Below are 24038 nucleotides of genomic sequence, written 5' to 3' on the forward strand. Positions count from 1 at the left end.
ATTTTATTGTATTACAATTGATAACAGTCCTTTCTCTTGTCCCAAAGTATTGTAAAATGTGCCGAAATTATTATAACGAATATGCTTTTCGTTACCCAAACTTTACTTTAATATCAAAATATTAAATAATCATAAATTTTACTTTAATATCAAATTGCAAATTTTTTTACCACGCGACTGGTTATTGAACAAAAAAAAAGCCATCTTTTTATGACGAGTATACCCGTCATGAGCATCGAGAGGGATAATCAAATTGAAGAAATTTTATAAGAAAACCATGATCGAACGATTTTATTGTATTTCGTCTATTTTACGACGGCACACAGCAAAAGTAAAAATTTAGAAATCTCTTTGAGAACAGAGATTCTTATTTATTCTGTTTCATCGTGCTGTCACTTTTTATTTTCTTTGGCATACGTACTTTTCTCCGTGTGAGCATCTCGAGAGATACGAGAACCTTCAAAAAAAATATTTTCCCTCTGTGATAATGTTCACAGACATCTCTCGGTGAGTGCATATCAAAGAATCGTTGTATCGTACGTACACACGTCGGGTATATGAAAACCGATAGCTGCGGTTGTCCACACGAGGACGGCTGCTCGTGGCTTTTCCCCGCCAACCCGGTCCTTCGTTTGACAAAGTAACGAAACGCCGATATTCATGCCCTCGTAAAAATCCAGATATTTGTATTTAATGGCCCTACGAGCGACATTTTCACGAGCAATTATATCGCTGAGGTTCGCTGAGAAACGACGAACCGCCAACGCACGTACGAGTGCCACGATGTTTAGCAAATACACGCTCGAGTATGACGTACCGAATAATAAAACAAATTCCATGTCCGATGTCGGAGAACAAAATGATATAAAAAAGTTGCAATATGAAGTTTTTAAGTAAGTCTCTCGATATCATTTGATAATATAACAGCAAAATATATCGTAAATACACGTTTATGGCGTCGGTGCGTTGGGTTGTAAGTAGAAAAATAAATACGACGGACTATGTGAAGGGATTTTTGAAGATTCAGAAAATTATTATTGCGTTCCTGTTACTTTATCGTATGCTTTCGTACTATCGTTTCAATTTCAAAACATAATCTTTTCCCGCTCCAGCTGCGGCTATTAATTTGTTGCTTTCATGCGCTCTCGTATTATCATTTCAATCTTCAAAATTATTAATGCTGCAAGAGCGAAAGATTTTGAATACAACACCTTTCACAATTACTGCACGCTCCTACTCTCGCACGCTTTCACATCACCATTTCAATTTTAAAACGTAATCTTTTCCCGCCTCAATTACAACGATTAATTTGTTGCTTCCGAGCGTTTTCGTACGATCGTTTTAATTTTAAAACGATAATCTCTCCTCGTCTCGACTACGTAATAATTTCGTTGCTTTCGTATTCTTTCTTATTGTCATTTCAATCGTAAAACGCTCCGCTATAAATGTTTCAGATACGATGCCACAATATATTTATCTACGTAAATTCGAACTATTTCAAGCTACAATATTCCCACGCCGAATATTATGGCAATAGCAATCGTGAAATCAATAGATGCTATCACGAATTTAGCTACACTATTTATTACATCGAAACAGTTGTCCCCTGTGCTCGCTTGAGCTATGTACAAGGTGGAAAGAAAAGTTTGTCTGTGGCTATTATAAATGAATTCTACATCTTGACTTTGAATTTCAAAGTCAAAAATTTTTTTTGCATTGTATCCTATTCATCGCGAAAGTTCCTTTTCCAAGAAACGAAAAGTCGTAACTTAATAATTCTTTCGAAAAAAAATGGCAAAAGAGTAATTTAATCGTACGTCCTAACAGCGGCTTTATGATTCTGGACGCGTGGATGTCTATTTTACACAATTTTCGTACTAGGTTTCACTAAAATTTGACTTACCATCAGTTGTAGCATCAGTGTGAGTCTAAATAATCAAATAATAGTACTAACTGTTGCCATTATAGACATCCGTGCGTCCAGAACCATAAAGTCGCTGTTAGCACGCACGCGTTCGCAAGAAACTTTTCGCCGTTTTTCAAGAGAACTATTAGGTTGCGACCTATAGTTCTTCGGGAAAGTTTTACCTTCGTGATGAGTAGAATACAATGCCAAAAAAAAGAAAAAAAAAAAAAAAAAATCCCAAAGCTACCTGCAAATAATGGCGAATATATCACAGATCGTTGTTTGTTTCAACGACAAATAAAGTTGTTTTACTGAAACGGAAATTATTTATGTCTGAACCCAATACCAACTTCTTTCTCTTCCACCTATCGCCGCGTGCCGCGTGCCGCAGTGTGTTCAACGAATTTAATCTCGGGCCATAATTCACCAGAGATTAAAGCGGAACAGCGGTTTAATTAGGAGCGGTGAAAAAAAAAGCGCGGTTGGAAACTACTTCTCAAATGATATTGTTTCGAACGCCGCGCGCGCGCGCCAGCGCTGCCAAGTTTTTAATGAGAGCCGCGTCGTCGTCGCCGTTTTCTATCGTCAAAATGAAATTCTATCGGCCGTGTTCTACTCTTCGCGCACGTTTAAAAGGATTCGCCTAAAAAGATATTCCTTTGCGCCCTATGTCCCGTGACAAATCGCATTTCCAACCGGATACGCGTGTATTTTTCACGGCGCGCCGCTACTCAAATTACGTATCGAGTAGAATATGTTATAACTTCGGTTTCAGTTTCCGTCAAATTTCCTGTCACACTGTGGATATATTTTATAATTCATCGCGGAGAGATTGACGACGTTCGTTTATTTCATTGATGGCCGATCAGTTTTAACTGCTGCAGCGAGTATATTTTTGGGGATCGACAATTTTTAGATGTCCGCCAAAATTCATTCCAAATCCGGTGGGTATTCGATAGGATTTATTGCTCGAATTATTATTGGATTAGATTTAGATTTTCTAGTAAAATTTATTAATTCCCCAATTGCGCGACGTGTTGCAATAACTTGATTTTGAATTAATGCGAAAATTGTATGCAAAACAAGAAAACAATTATATAAAAAGAAAACATAAATGTGTACTAAAATGAAAGTGTCATCGTTAAACGATGAAATTCGACTGTTTAATCGACACTCGAATATATATAATCAAATTATAATCAAAATCGAGTTGCTTTATCTTTCATTTTCAATAAAAAAATACGAAGAAAATTTTATTAGACAGAGAGAAGAGAATGATTAATTTCGAATCCTTCTACTACAGACTAAGAGAAAAATCCATCGCTGGAAAATTCCTAGAAATATAAAATTTCTTAGCTACGCTGGTAACGAGTAAATAAGAAACAGTAAACGAAACACGGAGATACATGAATAATTATTGTGTGTTTTGTGGCTGTGTAATTACTGAATTTCTGACAACGTGAACGTCAGTATAAGTCAAACAAAAGCTCAGAGCAACGTCAGCTGAAATTTTGATTTGGAATCCGCTTTTAGATACAGCTACGTACGTTTCTCTCGGAGTGTTTCGTACTGTTATTTCTTACATTTATAAAATTATGAGTAACTTTGAAATTCGTTTCTCCAACGAAAGAAAACAACGTCGGAGAATCCTCAGGATCGATTAATTGCGATGATAATAAAAATAACAACAAAATTCCAGGTTCCAAGATAAATGAAAATATACGTTTGCATTAATGAATATTTCTTTTATCCAAAATGAAAGTAACGTTTATTTTTTCATTCAAAATAAACGAAAATAACGAATACTTTTCCATCCAAAATAAAGGAAAATAACGTTTGCATTGACGAATATTTTTTTATTCAAAAAGATAGCAGCTCAAATTTGGCAAAATTTTAGACTGTTACTATATAACGTTTGTACGTTATTTACGTTGTACGATTCTGTATCCGCATACGAAAACTAGGATATTTCAGGTGTTACCGACGGCATGAGACACACTCTGAATTATCTATATGTTCAATTAAGTTCTAACATGTTTGTGTTTAACTGCAACGAGTGTTTATACGGTCGTTGCCTGTTGACAAATGCAGAAGCATAAACTCCGCGCGAATCCGTAATTGTGCGAGGTGTTTTACTCTCTTTTATTAACCTATGTACCTATATTCCTCTCCCTTTTCAGTCGAATTTTTAAAATGTCAACTGAACTTTACGACAAACGTAAAAATAAATAAAAGTCTAATTCAACTTATCCCACAAATATATATATATATATATATATTTGCGTGCGTGATATTAAACAAAATCCTCCGGGGCGGAAACGGGGCAATTTAATTAAATTTCTATTTAATCGCAGAGAAAATCGCGTTCGGAGATTCGTTGTGCGAAATTTTTCGACTCTGTCCAAGAATAGAAAACAATTTCTTCATATTTTTCGTTTTGACCAGGTCGCTGAAAGATCTCTGGAAACTCGCAGAAACTCTGGAAAACGCCTATGATACGACTTGAATCGTCTTTGTTTTAAAGGACGACGAGCTTCTCGTGTTCTCACTGTGAATGATAAGTGGCTGAAATAGCGCAGCCAGGGATCAAGGGGTTGTTTGTGTTTCTAGTGGTTTCTAGGAATGCACGCGGAATTTTCAGAGCGAGCAGACACGCACGGCATGAGCTCGGTGCGTGCGTGTCGCAAGTTCAAAGACATCGGTGTGATCGCTGAAGCATAAAAAGCACGATCGAAGGTGAAAAATTGACACCAATTTTACAATTGCGCCATGAAAAAAGAAAACAAACATTTAATTAAGCACGACGGATTTTCTGTTTGAAAATTTGCAAAAATTAAGTCAGAAGCGAAATATATATATATACAGGGTGTTTCGTAACTTGTGGGACCCACTTCGGGGGCTGATTGTACGCCTAAAAATAATGAAAAAAAGTCATATAAATATATGTCCTATCTGTCTTCGTTTATAAGATATAATGAATTTTCTATTTTAATTACTTTTACAAAAGATGTTCGAAATGACCAGCTTGCATTTGAAGACAAGCCTGCACGCGTCTTGTCATTCATCTGGTTACTCTCTCTCTATCATTCCTGGTGTTTCTCGAATTTGTCGAATTTGTTCTATTCTATTTCGTAGTATTTCAGCATGTTCAATCGACGTTGCGTATACAATAGATTTTAAATGTCCCCACAAATGAAAATCTAATGAATTCAAATCCGGAGAACGAGCAGGCTATGCAAATAGGACCTCCACGACCAATCCATTTATNCCAATTAAAAATTTATCAATTATTCCTGCCCATACGTTTAAACTAAACTGGTGTTGATGTCTTGAATGCACAATAACATGTAGGTTTTCTTCATTACAATTATGATTATTATGAAAATTGAATATATCATCCCTGGTAAAACTAGCTTACTAGAGTTTGCTCTGTTTATAAAATTCATTATATCTCATAAACGAAGACAGGTAGGACATATATTTATATGACTTTTTTTCATTATTTTTAGGCGTACAATCAGTTACGAAATATATACCATACATACATATATATATATATATATATATATATATAAAACGCAATTGTAAGAATTCGCTATCTCGTTATTATTTATTCGTTCGCGGAGTAAACTTTCGTTACACTCTCTCGAGGAATTCTCTGGCGAATTATAAATTAAAGATCTACCTCAGGCATCTACATCAGTTGTGGGAACGGGGGGGAGAGGGGAGGACATTGTTTTCGAAGATATATTTTTCCTCGTGGTAATTCCTGTCTTTCATGAATATTCAACGACAAATTGCACTGAGAAAAGTGGAACTAAAATGGAAGTTATTTTCTGCTTTCTTGGTATCTGAAATTCTCTCTGACTAACTTTCGACAAAAATTTGACAGTTAATGTTTGGGAATTTCTCTGAGAGGTATTGATAAATAATCGATTCATCGTTGTGAAATGAAATCACAAAATTTGAAGAAAACTGTAATTGGAAAATTTATACGAGAAATTGGTGATAATTTGACTGGTGATTAATTTATTTAATTTATCATTGCATCACATCCTGAAAATGGCTATATCATCTAGCTCAATCATCTATTTATTCACTTTTTATTATTAACTTGAGGATGAAATTTTAAAATATTCATCAAAGTAAATTTCGTTACTAGAATATGTGATTATCATTACAATATTATAAGAAGAGAAATGAAAGATTTGGAAAGCTTCTAGAAATCAAAGAAAAAAAAAAAAGAATTTGACAAAACTTAGACTACGCTGCTATTAATCCTCTCTTACTAGCAAGACTTTTCATAGCGCTTGCATAAGCCATAATCCTACGTCAGAATACTGTACAACTTTAAAGCCCACTGTACCAAACAGTACCGTTTGCAACCACTATATTGTTTCTACCAAATGTCTCCAGCTCTCAAACTTTAATCCTCTGTTTTTCCACACCCTACGTTTCAACAACAAGTATAAAAAAAAAAAAAAAAGGGAATGTAATAAAGTATCTTCACCTGGTCCCAAGAAAATGAGAAAATTTCGTTTAATTCAATTTCCAATGTAATTTATTTCTATTATGTACATCTGCTGCAACTGTGCTTGTGACGACTCAAATTCAAGCAATTAAATTTAACAGACTTCTGCTCGTAAATATTTGTTACACCTGCTGATCACGTAGAAGATATTATTCAGATGAGCCAAAGTGTTAAGAGAATACTTTATTAAGATTTTATATATAATGAAAATTTGCAAGAATTGTCGGAAGATACAAGAAAATCATTAATTTAGAATTCTGCCTACTTAATACGTACTCTCAGAGTATGTCTAGAATATTAATTCGAGCATAGAACGTAAGTTCGAATCAGAGATCGCAGAGATTGGAGAAAAATTCGTAAAAGATCGTCCTTTGTTTTTTATTTCCTAATAATTAAAGAAATTAACTTCAAACTGAAAAGAAATGACTAAAGACACGAAAATAATCTATGCAAACTAAAATAAACGTTTGAAAATGCAAAAAAAAAAATCCAAACCACAGTGAAATAATGATCAAAGCTCTACATTTGCCAATTAAAATCTAAAACACGATTCCGATCGGCCACCAACATTATCCACCACCATCCCTTTCCTCAAATTAAAATATTTAACAACGATCCCGAGATTCGCCGGAACAATTCGCAGTCCGTGTAGTACTTACTTACGTACGATCGCCATATATAGGGAAACGATGGTCGAGCGTTGCTAACGGGAGGGAGGACGGCGAGCAATTGGTTCGCACACGACTGGCCGACTTAATTGCTCGTGCCGGTGATCCCATTTACTCAAGCATTAGCCATTACCAATTAAGATTGACTAAATCGCGATTGTCACGATTAATTAATACCGTGGTGGCGGTGGCAATACGATGGAAACGCGGTGATTCAGCGTTCCTCGACGTCACCGATGCCCCGGCGCAAAACGGCGTCGCGACGACACGCATAAAAAAGCACCCTGACCTCTTATTCATTCGAGAGAAAGAAAGAGAAAGAGAGAGAGAGCATATTACGGCGCAACGAACCGCTACAAAAGTTCGGTCTTTTGGTTCGGTCTTTACCGATTTCGCTCTCTATGAATTAAAGAGGAACTGCGCGAGAGAACCGGCCTATCTTCGCGTACCCTCTGGAGATTTCGCTTCGTCTGCTATGCTGCTCGTTCGACAATGGCGATACGAAAACGGGCACACCGGGTCGTTTAGGGTACACCGTGAATTACGAGCACGTTTCCAACTTGCTATTCTCTCTCTCTCTCTCTGTCTTTGGCATATTAAATTTTGATTTTAAATAAAATATAAATAAAATATAATTATGATAATATATTGTTAATTAAGTTAATATTTTATATATAATTTATTTGTATTAAATATATACGTATTCTATGATAATAAAATTAGTAAAAAAATTCTATGTAATTTAATGAAAATTAAATAAGGGAATTAAATATTAACAATGATAAATTAAAGTGCCAGCGACAGCGGTTAAACTTATATTATGAGTTGATAATTAATAAATTTTATTATGATGAAAAATAATTTTTAGTTCTTGTAAACGACTATGATGTTCGAAAGATAAATTATCATAGGAGAGATGGACTATCGAAAGACGATAATTGGTTGTTATTTTGTTAAATATCTTGGAAATACTTGATACTTAGCATCGCGGTGATAGTTGAGTGTCATGATTAGCAAATTTCTATGAATTTGTAAGAAGATACAAAAATACATAACACGTGAGATCATGTAAGATAACCACCATAATATTTAATAGATGACACAATTCTCTATCTAGGTTCTATTTTCTTTTTTTAATCATTTTCATGGAAATACGAATTTGCGTAAATATCCGGAGTCTAATCACGACAGTGTTGAATGAAATTTCAAAATGACGAGTGCTGGATTGCTTATCGCCAAGACGTGTAATTCATCTTCCCGATTAACGACAGCATTGTACGCCTAACGTTTTTCGCGTAAACAGAGCGAAGAAAAAGCAAGATAGAGAGAAAAAAAGGGGAAAGGTAAATGTAATCGCACACCGGGGCAAATACGGAGAAAAATGAAATTCCAACGATGAAAACTCGATAAGCAAACATCGATAGAACAAGATACGCTCGAGACAATTTTGGCAAAGTTGCACCATTCGTTTCATTCTTGCATTGTTGCGTCAATATTGTGACGCCCTCAGCGTCGTCGCTGATAATTAAGTTTGTCCACGATGCGTCAGTGATCAACAAAAACACGCTAAAATCACCGCGTGCCTGTGTACGAGTACAGTGTCACGCGGCAGAGAGACCGACAATAAAAAAGAATGAAACATTTTACGACGAAACCATTCTCCGTTCGACCGTTTCATCGAGACACAACCTCGGGGAAAATATTTTCCCACAGCGGGAAAACCGTGAAAACCGTGAGGGAAAAATATGCGACGCTAATCCGCGCGATTTCTCTCTTTTTCTTTCTTTCTTTCTCTCTCTCTCTCTCTCTCTTTCTCTCTCTTCGCTTCTCAATCGACGCGCTCCAGCGAAATGATACACAGATCCGGCGAGAACGTTCGGAAAAACTCGATTGCCTTTAAAGTTCCGCAAACATCGAGGCAAACATCGAGGAAGAACGAAAATTTTCCGGCGAGAGCGGAACGGAAGAAACGTGGCGCGGACGTTCTCGAAAGCCTTTCTTCCCCGCGCTTCGTTTTTACAACGTTGGGAGATCTCGAGGGCAGTCTATCGCGCCACTCTCTTTAGGGGCACTAAATATTAATAGTCCGGAATTGCTTGGAGCTCGTTCGCGCTAAGTCAGCGGACTGGACGGTTTCGATTAAATGCTCCTGCAGCTCCGTTGCTGGCAACTTCTCACCCCCCCCCCCCTTTATTCTTTTCTTTTTTCCAAACTTCGACAGGCGATTGAAATTGTTCAGAAGTGGCGTTTAATTTTCGAAGCTCCTACTCCGTACGAATCTTCACATACCGAGACACGTATGTTGTGCACGTAAATTTCTGGGAGAAGCCACCATTTCTATGAGAAAATACCGGTCTTTTGGAGGATTAAAAAAAGTGTCGTTTGTTAGAGTGATTTTGCAGTTGACTCTATACCTCCTCGAAGAATTATTCGGAAATAGTTTAAACATTTTTTTTACAAAATTATTCGAAACTGCAAAACTATCGTATAATATTAACAGTTTAATATACTCTAATAATAATAACCGTACGATATTAATCTTTCCATATACATAGAAGTATTCCGAAGATGAATGATATTTTTCGACAGACAATTATATATATATATAAATTTCTTTTTCAAAATCTGAATTTGAAATGCATGCATTGATACAAGTTTCCAAAATGCGTGATGAAACTAATTCTAAGAACGAGGATCTAAACGTGATCAAATCGTTAGCGTTTAATGCGCATAATTCTGCGCAGATCAGAGTCGCCATGAAACAATAAAAACTAGACTAGTTACTAGCGGCAGATTTTCGAAATTTATTTCTATTTTTTAAATTATCATTGCAAAACGCGTAATTTGTGCAAATGCATAATTTGTGCAAAAATTAAATTAAACTTGAAAACTTAGAAGAATGAAAATAAATTGTAATTCTTTGTATCTAATGTATCTTTTATGAGTTGCAGAAAAATCGATTCTCGAATATCGAACGCCTATGAACAAACGTACATCTTTCGTCGATCACTTCAGGAACTTCATTTCAATGATTTGAATATTTAATTTTTAAGAAACAGAATTTCAACGCATTTCTATAGGCACAAATATATGTTGAAATGTAATAAAATAAAATGACTTTCTCGAAATACATCGAATACTTAAAAATTGTGTTAGAATCCAACAAATCTGCGTTTGAATAAAATTCTTTTTACGCCATTTTTTTCGACCGACTTATTTAGTAAACTTTAGTAACTTATTTAGTAAACTAAACATGAAAACAAATATTCGTTAAGAACTTTACATTAAATTGAAATGTATTCCATATATTTATGCGACAATAAATAAAACCGCGTAAAAAAGCAATGAACTGTTCAAGTGTGCTATATCATTCTTATACACATACATATATATATCATTCTTAGTTTCAAAATATTTAAAGAAGTAAAAGATACAATACGAGCCATTATATCAATGTATCAAAATCTTGAAATCGTTTTAAATTTAACAGAATAATTATTCACTTACCAATCGCAGTACACACGCCCAAGATTCTTGTCAACGTTGACAGATAATTGGCGGTATTTCTAACGTACGTGGACATGCCGCCAGGTTCTGAAGATACGTTAAAATCCTTCATGTATGTCACCATGTGATAAACAATAAATTTCTCAGTTTATTACAACATATAATACAGATAACACTCGCGAGTAAATGAGAAAACGTTTTTTCGAAACGTCTACTATGCGATAATAATAATACGAGTATTAATTTTGCCACACCGCACACTGCTCCCGTACACTAGCGAAGACCACGCGCAACTGGAAGCAAAAGGTTTCCCTTCAACGAAAGGTTTTACTGTCCCCGCGCTGAACTTCGCGTATGCGCAGTTCGTCTTCCTATCAAAATATTTCTTTCGCGCGTTTTCGTATATTTCTTAAATTAAATGCAAAACTAACAATTGGATGTAAATAAATAAATGGAACACTAACAATTGGATGTAAATAAATAAATGGAAAACTGTAAATAAATAACTGGAAAATGTTAACATCAAAATAATAAATTAATAACATCAAAATAATATTTGATGAAACTGAAAGCCAAGAAGTATTGTTTAAATATATTAATTATTATATATTTACAATAAACACGTACATTTACAACACAGATATGTGCATTACAAAAATATATTCACCTGCGCACATAAGCGTGTACATTAATCACATAACAGATAGACATTGAGTGAGGTAGAGATACCTAATTACAACATATTCACTTCTAAAACAATAGAAGTATTTAAAATATATATTTTCACAATTAGAATACTAATTTATATTATTTTCAATAATGTGTTTTTAAACATTATTCCTTTCGTTTATGGTGCAGAACACTTTTTAAAATTAGAGTATATTTTAATACTGTAATATACTGAGATTCCTTATCCTCATATAACAATAACAATATATTTATATAATATATAAAATACTACTTTTTCTAACACTTAGATTATAAATATTATCTGAACTTTTAAATCACCACTTTTAGTTAAATGTTCTATAAAAAAATAAATAATAGAATTTTTATCGTACATGACTTTCATATCACAAACGTAATCGCAAATGTTCGCTTTAAATATACAAATGGCAATCAATGTAAATAAGGAAATAAGATTCTTTCCTTCAGTTATGTGGACGGCATTTTACGATATCATTCTTGTAAACTAATGAAACACAATTTCAATTTACAAAGGTAAAAATAATTTTATAAAATCAGTTTCTTCAACTAACATAATTGTGATTCATTGTAACTTCGTTTTTGATTGACTTCTCTTCTTCCTAATTTTATTACCTCCAACATTTTCTAAACTCGTACTAAGCGCGCTTAACTTAGAAGATTGTCCAGGAGTTATGTGTCTCCCTTGAATTTCTAAACCTTCACAACTATTATTATGAACAACTTGTACAGGCAGATAAGATCGAGAAATAGGACTTAAAGGTTTCTTTTTACGAGATAATGTTACTGACGATGATGTTAGGGACCTAAAATTATAAAAACAATATGAAAGATATTCTTTATGAACAAAATAACGTTGTTCACATACCTATTTCTGCTACTCGGAAGTCGTGACATGTCTAGTGGAGCAAGCTTTATATTTTTTGGCCACACAGCAGGAGAAACAGGTGTATGCCATGCAGATTGGTAATTTGAAATTTTTGACGAAGCTGAATTTTTTCTCGAACTTTTAAAATAATTAACATTTTTACTTGAGCCTAATACAAAATAACATTCATACAAAATAGTAGAAATATTTTTAACATTCCATACGTAATACATATTATTAAAAAAAAGTATGACATGCCTTGAAAGGTAGAAACTTCTAGGGATTGTGCTATGAACTTGACCGGAGTAGTTTTTATAGTAGAAAAGCTTTCTCTGGTTGACAAAGCATAAGGCACAGGACTAACTACAATCTTTTCATTAAAAACAGTTCCAAGTTTATTTCTACTAGTGTGTGGCCTACAAAGCTTATCTTCCATGATTGATTCATCCTTCTCATTTCTTATTCGGTCATTACTCATAGGATTATTGTATTTTCTATAAATAAATAAACAGCTGATATTCTTTGTTACAACATTGCAAACATTTTATCATTCTACAATACAGTTCATACGTACTTTTGCATTTCTTGTGTATACACTTCAGCAATTTCTTTTTTTGTAGGTAAAGCATGATCTTCTCCTTTATTACTAACATTTGAAAATTTACTTTCAAGAGAAATTGTTTCCTCAAACCAATTTACTTTTGTACTTTTCGCAGAACTTTTATTACTGTGAATAGGTGCTGCACGTATGTGTAAAACATCATTGAAATCGTCATGCAATGAATCAATTTCATTCACTTTTTTTGGAAACAGCTGAGACATTACATATTCATAAAGCAAATCATATACTTCATCTTCTGATGTTTTTTGTAATTTTTGTTTTGATGAACTTTTTCTTTCCTATAAATAATATATTATGTATAGTCTATTCTTACATTGAATTTTTTTACTATAACTTTCTTTCTAAAGACAAAATGATTTGTAATACTTATTATTGTTAGATCTATTAGTTTATGTAAATAATATAAAAAATATTCTATACCTTTAATGTAGTATTATGCTCTGGAAATACCTCTTCAACATTAGTATCAGAATTGTTCTTTATCTGATTATGATTTATATTCAGATCTTGACAATTAGTTTTAGATGAAAGAAACGTATTTTTTCCTACTATTCTTAGGTGTGGTATTTGTGTTCTCCATTGTATACACTCTTCCAAAACATCAGTTTGGGTTACTTGTTCACCATCTTCATACAATGTATTTTCAACAGCTTCCCACTGCTCCAAAACTTTTTTTGTTGCAATATTTTCAATCTCTGTGGTACAGAATACATCTGTCGCAGTACTGTTCCTATCCCAAGTTGATGCATTGTCATCAACGTCTCTCCAAGTTTTCTTCTTTTGTAAACTTGGTAATTGAAAGTAATCGCTTGATTCATTTTGATTGTCTTGAAAATTTTTCACTTTTGATGTTATTTCAGAAGTTCTTATATTTTGTGGTAATCTATAGTAAAGTAAATTCAAGTTTCGTTAGAGTAAAATTTAAAACATAAATTAAGGAACAAAAAAAATTTGTAAATTATGTTAAACTTTTGTATAACATAAACTTTTATATAAAATTTGTAAAAAATATCGTTGCTATTTGTAAAAGACATACGTGTCACGTTTGAGTTTCCTTTTATGCATTTCATGCTTCTTGAAACGTATCTTTAATCAATTGAAGTCACTTTTAATCATTTATCTAACAATCCTTTCGTCGTTACTTATTACACGAAACCTACATAGATCCAAGTAATTTTATTGATTATTTTCTTAAAAGAAGGCCTTCGGTCCGAACATTTAATTTGAATCATTCTACCGCCATCAAGTTATAAATGATTTATTAATTTCGAGTAATTCAAAAAACACGACTTTACCATCAGATAACACCTGATCGACTAAAATTTATGATTCGTCGCACAATTTGTCTTATTTAGTTTTATATATATCCTAGTTCTAAATTACATATTCACCATTGGTCAATGTGAAACGATAAATTTCTCCATAAATTTAATGTGGGAGAGGATACCTCAATATTGTATCGTGTGTCGATATCGTGCTTAAAACGAAACAATTAATTACCGTAAAACGTACAATAATATATGGAATTGAAGATAAAATTAAGTTAGTAATTATTTTCTTTGTTACAATCTTCATGCAAGAACATTTAAATATATTGGAGAATAGTTGGTGAAACTGCTTGACAAACGCGGGAAAAAGAAAACTGTAGTTTGTAGTTTCATAATAGAAATAGGTTTCCAAATATATTTTAGAAATTTAAAATTTAATTTGTAATTTTTGAGATAAAGTAGTTTTCATAAATTTCATATATCATATTCTTAAATAATGTTAAATATAAAAATTAATTCGTAATATATTTTTATGTACATAAAAATATTCACATTTTACGTAATCATCGATACAATGATAATATAGTTATTAATAATACATATAAAATTAAAACATTGTGTATATTTAAATATTCTAACAATTTATTATACAAAAATATTACGAACAACTAATACATATTTAAATGAAATGGAAAATGCGCACTATCATCTAGGATTTTGTGGAAATTTTGCTTTCAATAGTGTATGAACTTTCGTATATTTTTCACTTCTTGATCGTAACGGAGATTGAAATTCCAATGATACTCGTTTGGAGCTATTATTAAGTATAATTGGAGATAGATTAGATGGTTCACCATAAGATTGTAATTTCTCAAGCCGCTTTTGTACAGCAATAGATTTTGCTGGTTGGTTACTCGTTAAACTTCTTCTTGAAGATTCCTGAGGTGCATGATCATTAAATTGCATGTCAGAATTAATATTTTCGTCTGATCCAATTTTATCGAAACTACTTCTTGTTATTGATTTTTTTGGTAATTTTTGTGAAATTTCTACTGCACACGTATCTATATATGTACCACTCTCCTTTAAAAATATAATTTAAAAATGCAGTTTAGTAGGTCATAAAATTATTGTTAATTTATTACAAAGCACATTTACCGTTATCAAACGTTTCAAATCCTCAAAAGGTTGCTGAAGATGATTATCTCGAGGGTTGCGAGTAAAATTGCTTCGTTCTGTGCAATATGCCATTGGTACATTCCATGACGTAGCTCGTCGCCATTCTAAATTACTACAAGCAACAAAAGATCCTACGGTCAAAATTTCTGCATATCCATGAAACGATATTCCATGCCAAAATAGTACTGATAAATACGAAGACTGAGAATTTGTATGTGGATATGCCAGATATACAGCTTGAAAATTTTTCATACCCTTCAAAATAAAAACAATATCACTAATATAATTTTCAATCAATATTTCTTATTAATATGTATATATTATATTTACAACAATAACTTACATAAGGTTCGTTTCCAATAGAAATAATAATTCCTACTGTATCGAATTCTCCGTAGGCTGGAGAGAAAATTGGCTTATTTATTTCATACAATGCTGTATACGCTCTTCGAGGAAAATTATTATTAGATACATTTACTTGTCTAAATAATGCATTTCGACTTGCACTTAGTAGTAATTCGTTACCTCTACTACAATAGATATTATTATGTACTATTTGATTTGTAATGAAAAATAATAAGGAAATGTAAAAAATAAGTTAGTACCTTTTTGCTGAAGGCATAACATGACAGACTGATATGCAATTTCCTTCTTTTAAAATACCTAAAATTTCTTCGCTGGGAGACCAAATCGAAAGAATAGCATTTGTTTCTTCTTCAGTTATGCGAATTTTTAAAAGCGGTGTAACATGTCGTGGCGGAGGTAAGCTTTCTTGTAATCGAGATTCTAATTTTTGCCTAAATTGTTCTTCTTTCATGCGACAATCACTCATTAATTGTTTAAATTCTTGTTCTGAAAGTAATTCCTATGACAAATAAATATAAAAATCTATACATCAATTATGACACAAAAAAACAATTTTATTATATCAGTTATTACCTCTTTAGATAATTTTTCGCAATTTTCATTCCATTCAATCGCTGCTAAATCGATACTATCTGTATTTACATTATCTTTGCTGTTTCCGGTATGAAAATATTTCTCTGCTTTTGCATAAAATGCTTCTATTATTGACCGACATTCTTTTTCATAAATAATGTTGGCTTTTTCTTCGCATCGGGTATTTCGAAAAACTAAAATCATGAAACAAAATAATTTAAAATGGTTGAAAAGATTTGACAATATTAAAGGTACGTGAATCTTACTAGATTCTCCTGATGAAGTTTTTTCATGATACAACATTGGATATACCCTTGCAATTGTAACTTTAATCTTCCCAATTAAACCACCATTTGGATAAATGGTCTTTAATTTAACGCATATTGGTCCTGATGGTACTATGTACCCCAACTTCGTATCCCATTTTGCTCTTCTTGTTGAATTGGTATGAAGTTTTAAATATACATTATTTGGAACCTAAAAGATAATAATCTCTAATGTACTAAATATTTTTCATTAAAATTTTATATAAATATCTAAAATGTTTTTCATTAAAATTTTATATAAATATCTAAAATTATATTTACTTCTAAAGGTGGACATCCTTGATCACAATTTAATAATTCAGATCCATACATTAATAATTTTGTTCCTTCTTTTACTTTACCAGAAATCACATGTTTCATCATTGCCTCATCGATTGAAGCTTGAATACTGTACCATCCATCTGTTAATATCAATTTTTTGAACGGTAGTTTTAATAGATTTTTATTTTCAACAGAGTCATCACACTATATATACGAAAAAAAGAAAATGTAAATATCGATTCCTAATAAAATAAAAATGTATCTACATTAGAAAAGAAAAAGATTACTTCAGTAATGGATGACACACATAAAACCATTCTTTTGATTGCAACATCATCTTTTTCCAATATTTTTCTTAAAGCTGATCTTTGAGATCTATCAATTTCTCTATCATAACGGTACTTTAATTCCATCATTACTCTGGCAGGAGTTAACACTCTAAGAAGTAATCCCTTTGTATAAGTATTATAAAATTTATATTCTTTGTTATTATTTTCAAACTACAAAAACAGTTAAAAATTCTACCTTGGTAAAGTAATAGAACCTAATTTCACTCTATCCATTGATGCTAATTTCCATACAATCCATTTGTAATGATTTTCTATCCATCCAGTGGGAAGCAGATTAGGATCTACACCTGGACTTGCTAAAAATGACCTCTTAATTTCTTTAATTCCTACATAACCATTTTCATCCATAATTAAACAAGCTCCATCTTCCAATTTTATACCATCAATATTACTTTCCATAATACTTTGCCTAAACAATATATATTACATTTATAATCCAATAGCTAATGCACAAAAGTCATTATTGATCAAAATATGTCTCACCCATAAAAATCTGTACAATGAAACTTATACATTACTGCATTTTCAGCTGTTATATTCAAAATTTCAGGTGATAATTTTTTGTTAATAAGCTAACAAAAAAAAGATCAGCAATTAAAATTTAATTGATTAATCAAAAATTATATCTATTTCTTTACCATTACCTCTTCATATGTACATAGAATAGGTTTTTTTCCTTTGCTAATTTCTTTCCACGATATACGATTTTTGGTATTACTCTTTCTATGAAAATATAATTTACTTATTGTTGGTTTTGGCTTATTTCTTTGCTTTAAACTAATTTGTTTATCCTGCATTAGATATTATAAATTGAGATGTTGTTTTTAAAGGATTTTTCTTTACATTATTAACAACATTTTATATTGAAACTTACTTGATCTAAAGCAGCTTCTAAACGTTTCTGTGATATAGTTACAGATTGATTAATAAAGTCTATCATTAACTGAGTGTCACCAAAATCATTGGCAACTACAGATTCACACTGGTTTTCTTCATTTGTCGAATCTTGCTTTCCTATTGAGTTTATACATTGATTTGAACTTGCACAATTGTTAGTTAATTTCTCCAAATTATCCACAGGTTTATTTAGTTTACATTTATTTGTACTTTTTCTTTTGCCTATACTCTTTCGTTTCTTAAGAATAAACTGCCCCCCTATTACAGGACTAGATGGAAAATCCATAACTTCATCATCCTCTTTCTTCTCCTTAGGAGACAACTGTTCTGTGAAATCTAAATCCTTTTCGTCAGCTAAAAGTGCAACTGCGCTAGCTACTTCATGCGAAATTGAGGAGCTATCTATTTGCCTGTTCAACTCTGTTCTAACGATATCATTTAATTTAAATTCAACATGATGATTTAGATTCTCTTCGGCAAGTATCAGGGACGTGTTTTGATTTTCTTTCTCCTCGATATTCCTCGAGTCCCTGTAAACAGTTTTTGGAACCTGAAACTCACGACTGAATCGTAGCTTCTTAAACTCATTAGATTTTTTTGGTTTACTCAAAGACACGTTATCATCCATGTCTTTGATTTTTCGTTTCTGCAATGCTTTCGGCACTGCTATAGCAGTTTCAAAATCTTTCGACATCTCTTCCTGAAATAAAGCCTTTGCTTTTGATAGTGCTTCATTGGTCACGTTAATGCGTTGACCACTTGCAGTTTGGAACCCAGCGGTCGGCGCCTGCACATTACGCGCATTTATTTCATTTTCAGCTTCGAATGCTCCTTCAAATCCTTCAAATCTCTCGGTTTCGTTGAGTTCGTCAAAAAGTTTTCTTGCTTTCGATAAAGCATTCTCAGACACATTGATCGAATTACCACTAGCAGTAGTAAAACCAAACGAGGATCTATCGTTTCTATTATTCATACTTATATCTATTAAGCTCGTGGAATCGGTACAAAAATATACTCATCGAATAGATTGATATTTGAACTACATCAACACTACAAATCGTTCGTCCTTACATTTTAACACTTGACGATATTTAACATTTTTCATAATTGTCACGTGTATCATGTACTAACAAAAGACAAATTTGACAATAAGTCGAGGAGTGCCATCTGTATCTGACAGAGACTTTTTTCATAGGAAATCCATCTACTGTGCGTTTTAAACTCAGATTAATACTATTTTGACAATTAACTTTCAAAAGTTATTTATTAGACGGTAAAATAAAGTAATTAATTTGAAAAAGACAACTTGTTATTTCCTCATTACTCATTAGCAATATGAAAACAAAATTAAATAAAAGTAAAAATGTGAAATTCTTCGACTTCGTTAATTATAGATATTGTAATGTAGTCAATTAACTGTATTGATATTAAATGTCTTTTTTTTCTTTAAAAGATAATTACATTTATTTTCTTGGAAATATAATTTACATCGTATTCACACCTATAATTAGAAACTCTGGGACAACGTCTGTCATTGTGGGTATTGCCAATGATCTGCAGTAGCGGCAAAACATTCGTCTAACCTTGTTACGCTTTTTGTTTTGCTGCATGTGGCTACGCCGGAAACTGAGATTAATAATTATATCGCGTTTGAATCAATTAACATGAGATTCAAAACAGACAGTGGGATCAGTTGGTCCAGCCTAGAACTTATGGGCCTTGTGGAAGACGAGGAGTCCCGCGTCTATTTTGAAAAATTTACAAAGCACCTTGGCTTACACCCATTCCACTTGACGAACTTAAATGCCGCGTTGAATGAAATTTTAAGCACGAATCTGAATTCTTACGATCCTGAGTATGTGTGCACAATCTCCTATTAATTTTAGCAAGATGCATGTTCTCGAGATTTGTTTTATTCTATGTAACGTTCGACATTTCTGAAAGAAATAGTTCTTTATAGGTTATATTTACTGCGTGTCTTTTTACTGTGTTTACAAAGTTACGTTTATTGCAGCTTGAAAGGATTTTTATTAGCTTATAGAAATCCGAAATTACTAACGTCGTTGGGAGAAATATTTTACGATACATGTTTCATTCACGTTGATGTTGAAACAGACTTTTATGTATTCAGACCAGAAGTTGGATGTAAATTGAAAGGTAAAGCATTTCATTGTAACATGGTTTCTCAATTGTTTGCTTGTTATTAACCTAAGATTTGCAGGAGTAGTCAACAAAAAGGGATTAGATCATATAGGAATTCTTGTACATAAGGCATTTAACGTGTCGATTCCTAAACCGGATGACGAAGAAGATTGGCCAGGTGATAATGTTGAAATTGGCCAAGAAGTAAGATTTACAATAACACTTCTTGATTTTAATAGCAAGTTACCATTTATTCGCGGTGTTTTGAATTCAAAGTAAGTACATTTAAATTTTATTTTCTTACTTCTTTTTTTATTTTTCTTATCTTTTCTTTTATATTTTTACATATATCTTTATTTTTGTTTCAGTGATTATTTACATGGCTGTAAATTAATGCTAAAAAGCATTAATAATAAAAGATTATCTTCTAAGAATAATATTTGCAGTAACAGTAGTAATAACGTATCAAAGAAAAATATTGAGCATGCTGGAAAACATACATTTTTCACAACTGATTCTGAAGATACTGATGGAGATATACCAAAAGTAAAAGAAGAAATTGAACCCAAAGTATCGGAGAAAAAGAAAAAAGCCAAAAAACGTGATAAAGAGTTCAATAAAATAAATGAGTCTAAAACTGAATCTGAAGTCAATGTAGAATCTGAAGTCAATGTAGAATCTGAAGTCAATGTAGAATCTGAAGTCAATGTAGAATCTGAATATGATCATTATACGAATGATATTTCCTTAAATGGTGAATTAATGAATAATGAAGAATCAGAATTGAGTAATCCGAAAAGTAAAATTGAAAAGAAATTTAAAATTAAAAGTTCTCCAAATTGGGTAAATGAATGCGATGAAACTTTTGTAGATAATTCATCTAGAAATTACCTAAAATCTGAGAATGATACTAGTGAAATTAAAGTTGAATATAACAAAAGTGATAATGAAAGTATACTTGAGGATAAATCCACGATAAAGAAAAAGTGTACGAAAAGAAAAAGTGATGGTACCTCAAAGAGAGATTCGAAGAAAATTAAAGTAGAACAATTTGATGATACATATGAATACACATATGATGATGCGCAAGAGTTACCAACGAAACAATATAAGAAATATAAAAGACCTTTAAAGTTAGAAACCTCTGAAAGTGAACAGACTACACCAAAGAAGCATTCAAAAAAATCTAATATTTCAGATTCTCAAGTTGTGTTTGAAAATGTAAAAATTAAAAAAGAACAATTAACTAGTGGATCCGAAATCAGCCAAGACGAGAATTATGTAACAATAAGTAAAACATTAAAAAAAGATCCCGACGCATCTAGTTCTACTTGTGATACACAAGATGAAAATAACACTACCAAAAAGAAACGAAAGAAACATTCGAAGAACGCTATTAGAGATACGAGCACGATTAAAATAGAATTTAATGAACATGAATTTAAAAACTTTGCAATTAAAGAAGAAAACTTCGGTAATAATGAAGATATAACTGAAGACATTCATTCAAAACAATGTGTAAACAATGTAAGTAGTTCACCTAGGAAAAAACATAATATTAGTTCGAATGATAGTATTTATAATGATGAAGTAAATACAAATACCACAAAACGTTCGAAAAAGAAAGCAGTAAATGAAGATATAATAGGTAGTAAAGAGATAAAATTGGAGAAATGTTCAACGACTGATAATTCGGACATTAATAATAGTGATTTTCGAAGTACTGAAAAAAGAAAAAAGCATAAAAAAAAATTATCCACAGAACTAAATAAAACTAGGAACATAAATCATGAATCTGAATTTGATTTCAGTAATGTTGAAATTAAAACCGAGAGGTTTTCAGATTGGGACACTTAAAAATATACATGTATGTATTACAAATCAAATTGTTACAATACCTTCATTCTATCCCCTATTTTTAAAGAAGACATACTTAAAGTCGTGTAATATAAACATATATGATTACATTCATATTCACGAATTAATTTTCTGTATATATATTAATTTTATTCTGCTATACCAGCAATGACATTGTAAGTTTTATATCACCATTCTTATATACAGACAAATTTCACCACTATAATGTATGCAATAAAATTTTACTAAATAAACATAATTATATTGTTATATAGCATATTTTAGAAAATTAAATATAATTTGTAAATTTTATACATTTGAGATGTATAATTTTATGTATGTACTTTTTCTACTGTAATAATATAAACTTTAAGAAACTTTAAAAAAAATACATAGATTTCTTAAAATTTCTAAGAATATTTCAATCAACATCTCTATAAAACATACTTTATAGGGTTAAAGAACATGTACGAATAGTAAATATTGTAATAGTGAATATTAAGAAATATAAAAACATGTTTATTAATATATACATCATTTTGTCATTTTATATGTTTTGTCATTTTACATATCACAATTATTGTATGTTTTGTGAATTTTAATTTTTGTTGTATATAGTCACAATAATTGTTTGTATTTGAAAAATATCGCGATGTTTTTTATGAAACAAAAGATATACACAATAAATTTATTATAAAATAAAAAGTTTTTCGATAAATAAATAATAAACAGAATTATTAATGGCTTCATACTTTTCGGACTTCTCTCAATGAAAGTAAAATATTTTTTTTTTAAATTGTTAGAATTAATTGTTTAGAATTAATATAAATTGAACATTTATACAATGTTCATAGTTCATTTCTTAAAACGAATTGCTTAAACTATATTAAAAACGTTATTGATAGATAACCATAATTGTTAAGCATTCTTTTCATTTTCTTACTTATCAAGGAATTTTTGTAAAAGCAATAATTTGTTTATTTTGAAAGATTTACAATGAAAAATTTTATATAAAAACAATTACAACTTTCAAGCATTTTGGTGTGATCAAATATTTTGTCCCTACATATTAACATTTATTTTTAAAGTATCATTTATACTATATTGTGTGATAATATATATATTTATTTACATATACACGCTTTATGTACATTATTTTTATATAACATATGTAAATTATTATTTTTATTCGATCGATTCACTTAGCTGCGTCGCGAAATAATTTTAACAGTTTAATCTTTCGCGCGAGAATATTCTATTTCTTTCTTCCTCTTTTTTACACAAAAAAAAAAAAAAAGAAAAAAATATATGTATAAGAAATGACGCGAAAAATATTAAAAAATGCAAGAAAAGATTACGTCGAAATATTTGTAGGAAATGCAAGTCCGACATAAGCTCTGAAATATGATCGAAAAAGAAGCTCGTAGAGATGAGATCTGTTCAAAGAAAAACTTTATTCACTTTCACTATGGGAATATAGTACTGAATGAGGGAAGATCGAAATACATTCAAGACCATTACAAAATATCGTATTCACAAATATTTCTTAATTGTATTTCGATATTTTTCAAAAATCTATCATTGGCGTGGACAAAGGATACAAAAAGAAAAAAAAAATAATTACCTCTCGAAATAAAAAGCTTCCGCTAAATTTGAACTGAACGAAAGAATTTCTCAAGATTCCAACCAGAAAGTTTCAGTATTGTCATAAGACACTATGTATTGTAGCATCTTATATTCAAAATAATTTCACATGTATGTATATACATCAAAAATAATTCATCACAGCATGCGCTGATGAGGTCCTAATCGCTGTATACCCAATTGATATCATTGTTGTATATTCTCTAGAAACAACATATGGCATGTGAAGAAATGGAGTGTTGTTGTGTGTTCGTTGTTCACGTTGCAACGAACACTTGTTTGTGGCTGATGGAACGTTCATTAGCATCCTGCGGTTCCTTACAATTTAATTAGGTACGCTTTGCGTCATATATCACGCATTCTATGAG

At 31.5% G+C, this 24038-nt stretch overlaps 4 protein-coding genes across 5 annotated transcripts in view; 1 reads left to right on the forward strand and 3 right to left on the reverse strand.

Annotated features, from left to right (window-relative positions):
* The window catches only part of LOC122531084, a 160187-nt gene extending 149299 nt beyond the window's left edge, over window positions 1-10888 (reverse strand). The window contains exon 1 of the mRNA XM_043658672.1: window positions 10613-10888. Coding sequence (XP_043514607.1) covers window positions 10613-10736 — 124 coding nt within the window. The 5' untranslated portion in view covers window positions 10737-10888. The remainder of the gene's footprint in view (window positions 1-10612) is intronic.
* Window positions 10889-11192: 304 nt separating this feature from the next.
* Window positions 11193-14295, reverse strand: LOC122531091. Its single transcript, XM_043658680.1, is given in 7 exon segments — window positions 11193-11910; window positions 11913-12123; window positions 12186-12354; window positions 12444-12679; window positions 12760-13085; window positions 13228-13690; window positions 13844-14295. Coding segments are annotated over 7 exon segments (1482 nt in total). The 5' UTR covers window positions 13873-14295; the 3' UTR covers window positions 11193-11862.
* Window positions 14296-14700: 405 nt separating this feature from the next.
* LOC122531088 (breast cancer type 2 susceptibility protein homolog) lies at window positions 14701-19311 on the reverse strand. 2 transcript variants are annotated; one of them, XM_043658676.1, is made up of 12 exons: window positions 18005-19311; window positions 17775-17921; window positions 17614-17702; window positions 17306-17539; window positions 17068-17218; window positions 16781-16984; window positions 16460-16670; window positions 16194-16387; window positions 15860-16119; window positions 15598-15781; window positions 15234-15509; window positions 14701-15158 (listed from the first exon to the last, which is right to left on the reverse strand). In XM_043658676.1, exons 1-12 carry the CDS (start codon window positions 18998-19000, stop codon window positions 14781-14783), a joined length of 3324 nt encoding a protein of 1107 aa, XP_043514611.1. In that variant the 5' UTR covers window positions 19001-19311; the 3' UTR covers window positions 14701-14780. The 2 variants fall into 2 exon arrangements, with proteins under 2 accessions (XP_043514611.1, XP_043514610.1); XM_043658675.1 differs by having other exon boundaries at window positions 15598-15784; window positions 18005-19308.
* Window positions 19312-19480: 169 nt separating this feature from the next.
* On the forward strand, window positions 19481-22036 carry LOC122531089 (DNA-directed RNA polymerase I subunit RPA43). Its single transcript, XM_043658678.1, has 4 exons — window positions 19481-19882; window positions 20042-20184; window positions 20249-20444; window positions 20538-22036. Exons 1-4 carry the CDS (start codon window positions 19692-19694, stop codon window positions 22024-22026), a joined length of 2019 nt encoding a protein of 672 aa, XP_043514613.1. The 5' UTR covers window positions 19481-19691; the 3' UTR covers window positions 22027-22036.
* The last annotated feature ends 2002 nt before the right edge of the window (window positions 22037-24038 follow it).

Source organism: Frieseomelitta varia, unplaced genomic scaffold (assembly GCF_011392965.1).
Source record: "Frieseomelitta varia isolate USP_RPSP 00005682 unplaced genomic scaffold, Fvar_1.2 scaffold_372, whole genome shotgun sequence".
Classification (NCBI taxonomy): Eukaryota; Metazoa; Arthropoda; class Insecta; order Hymenoptera; family Apidae; genus Frieseomelitta; species Frieseomelitta varia.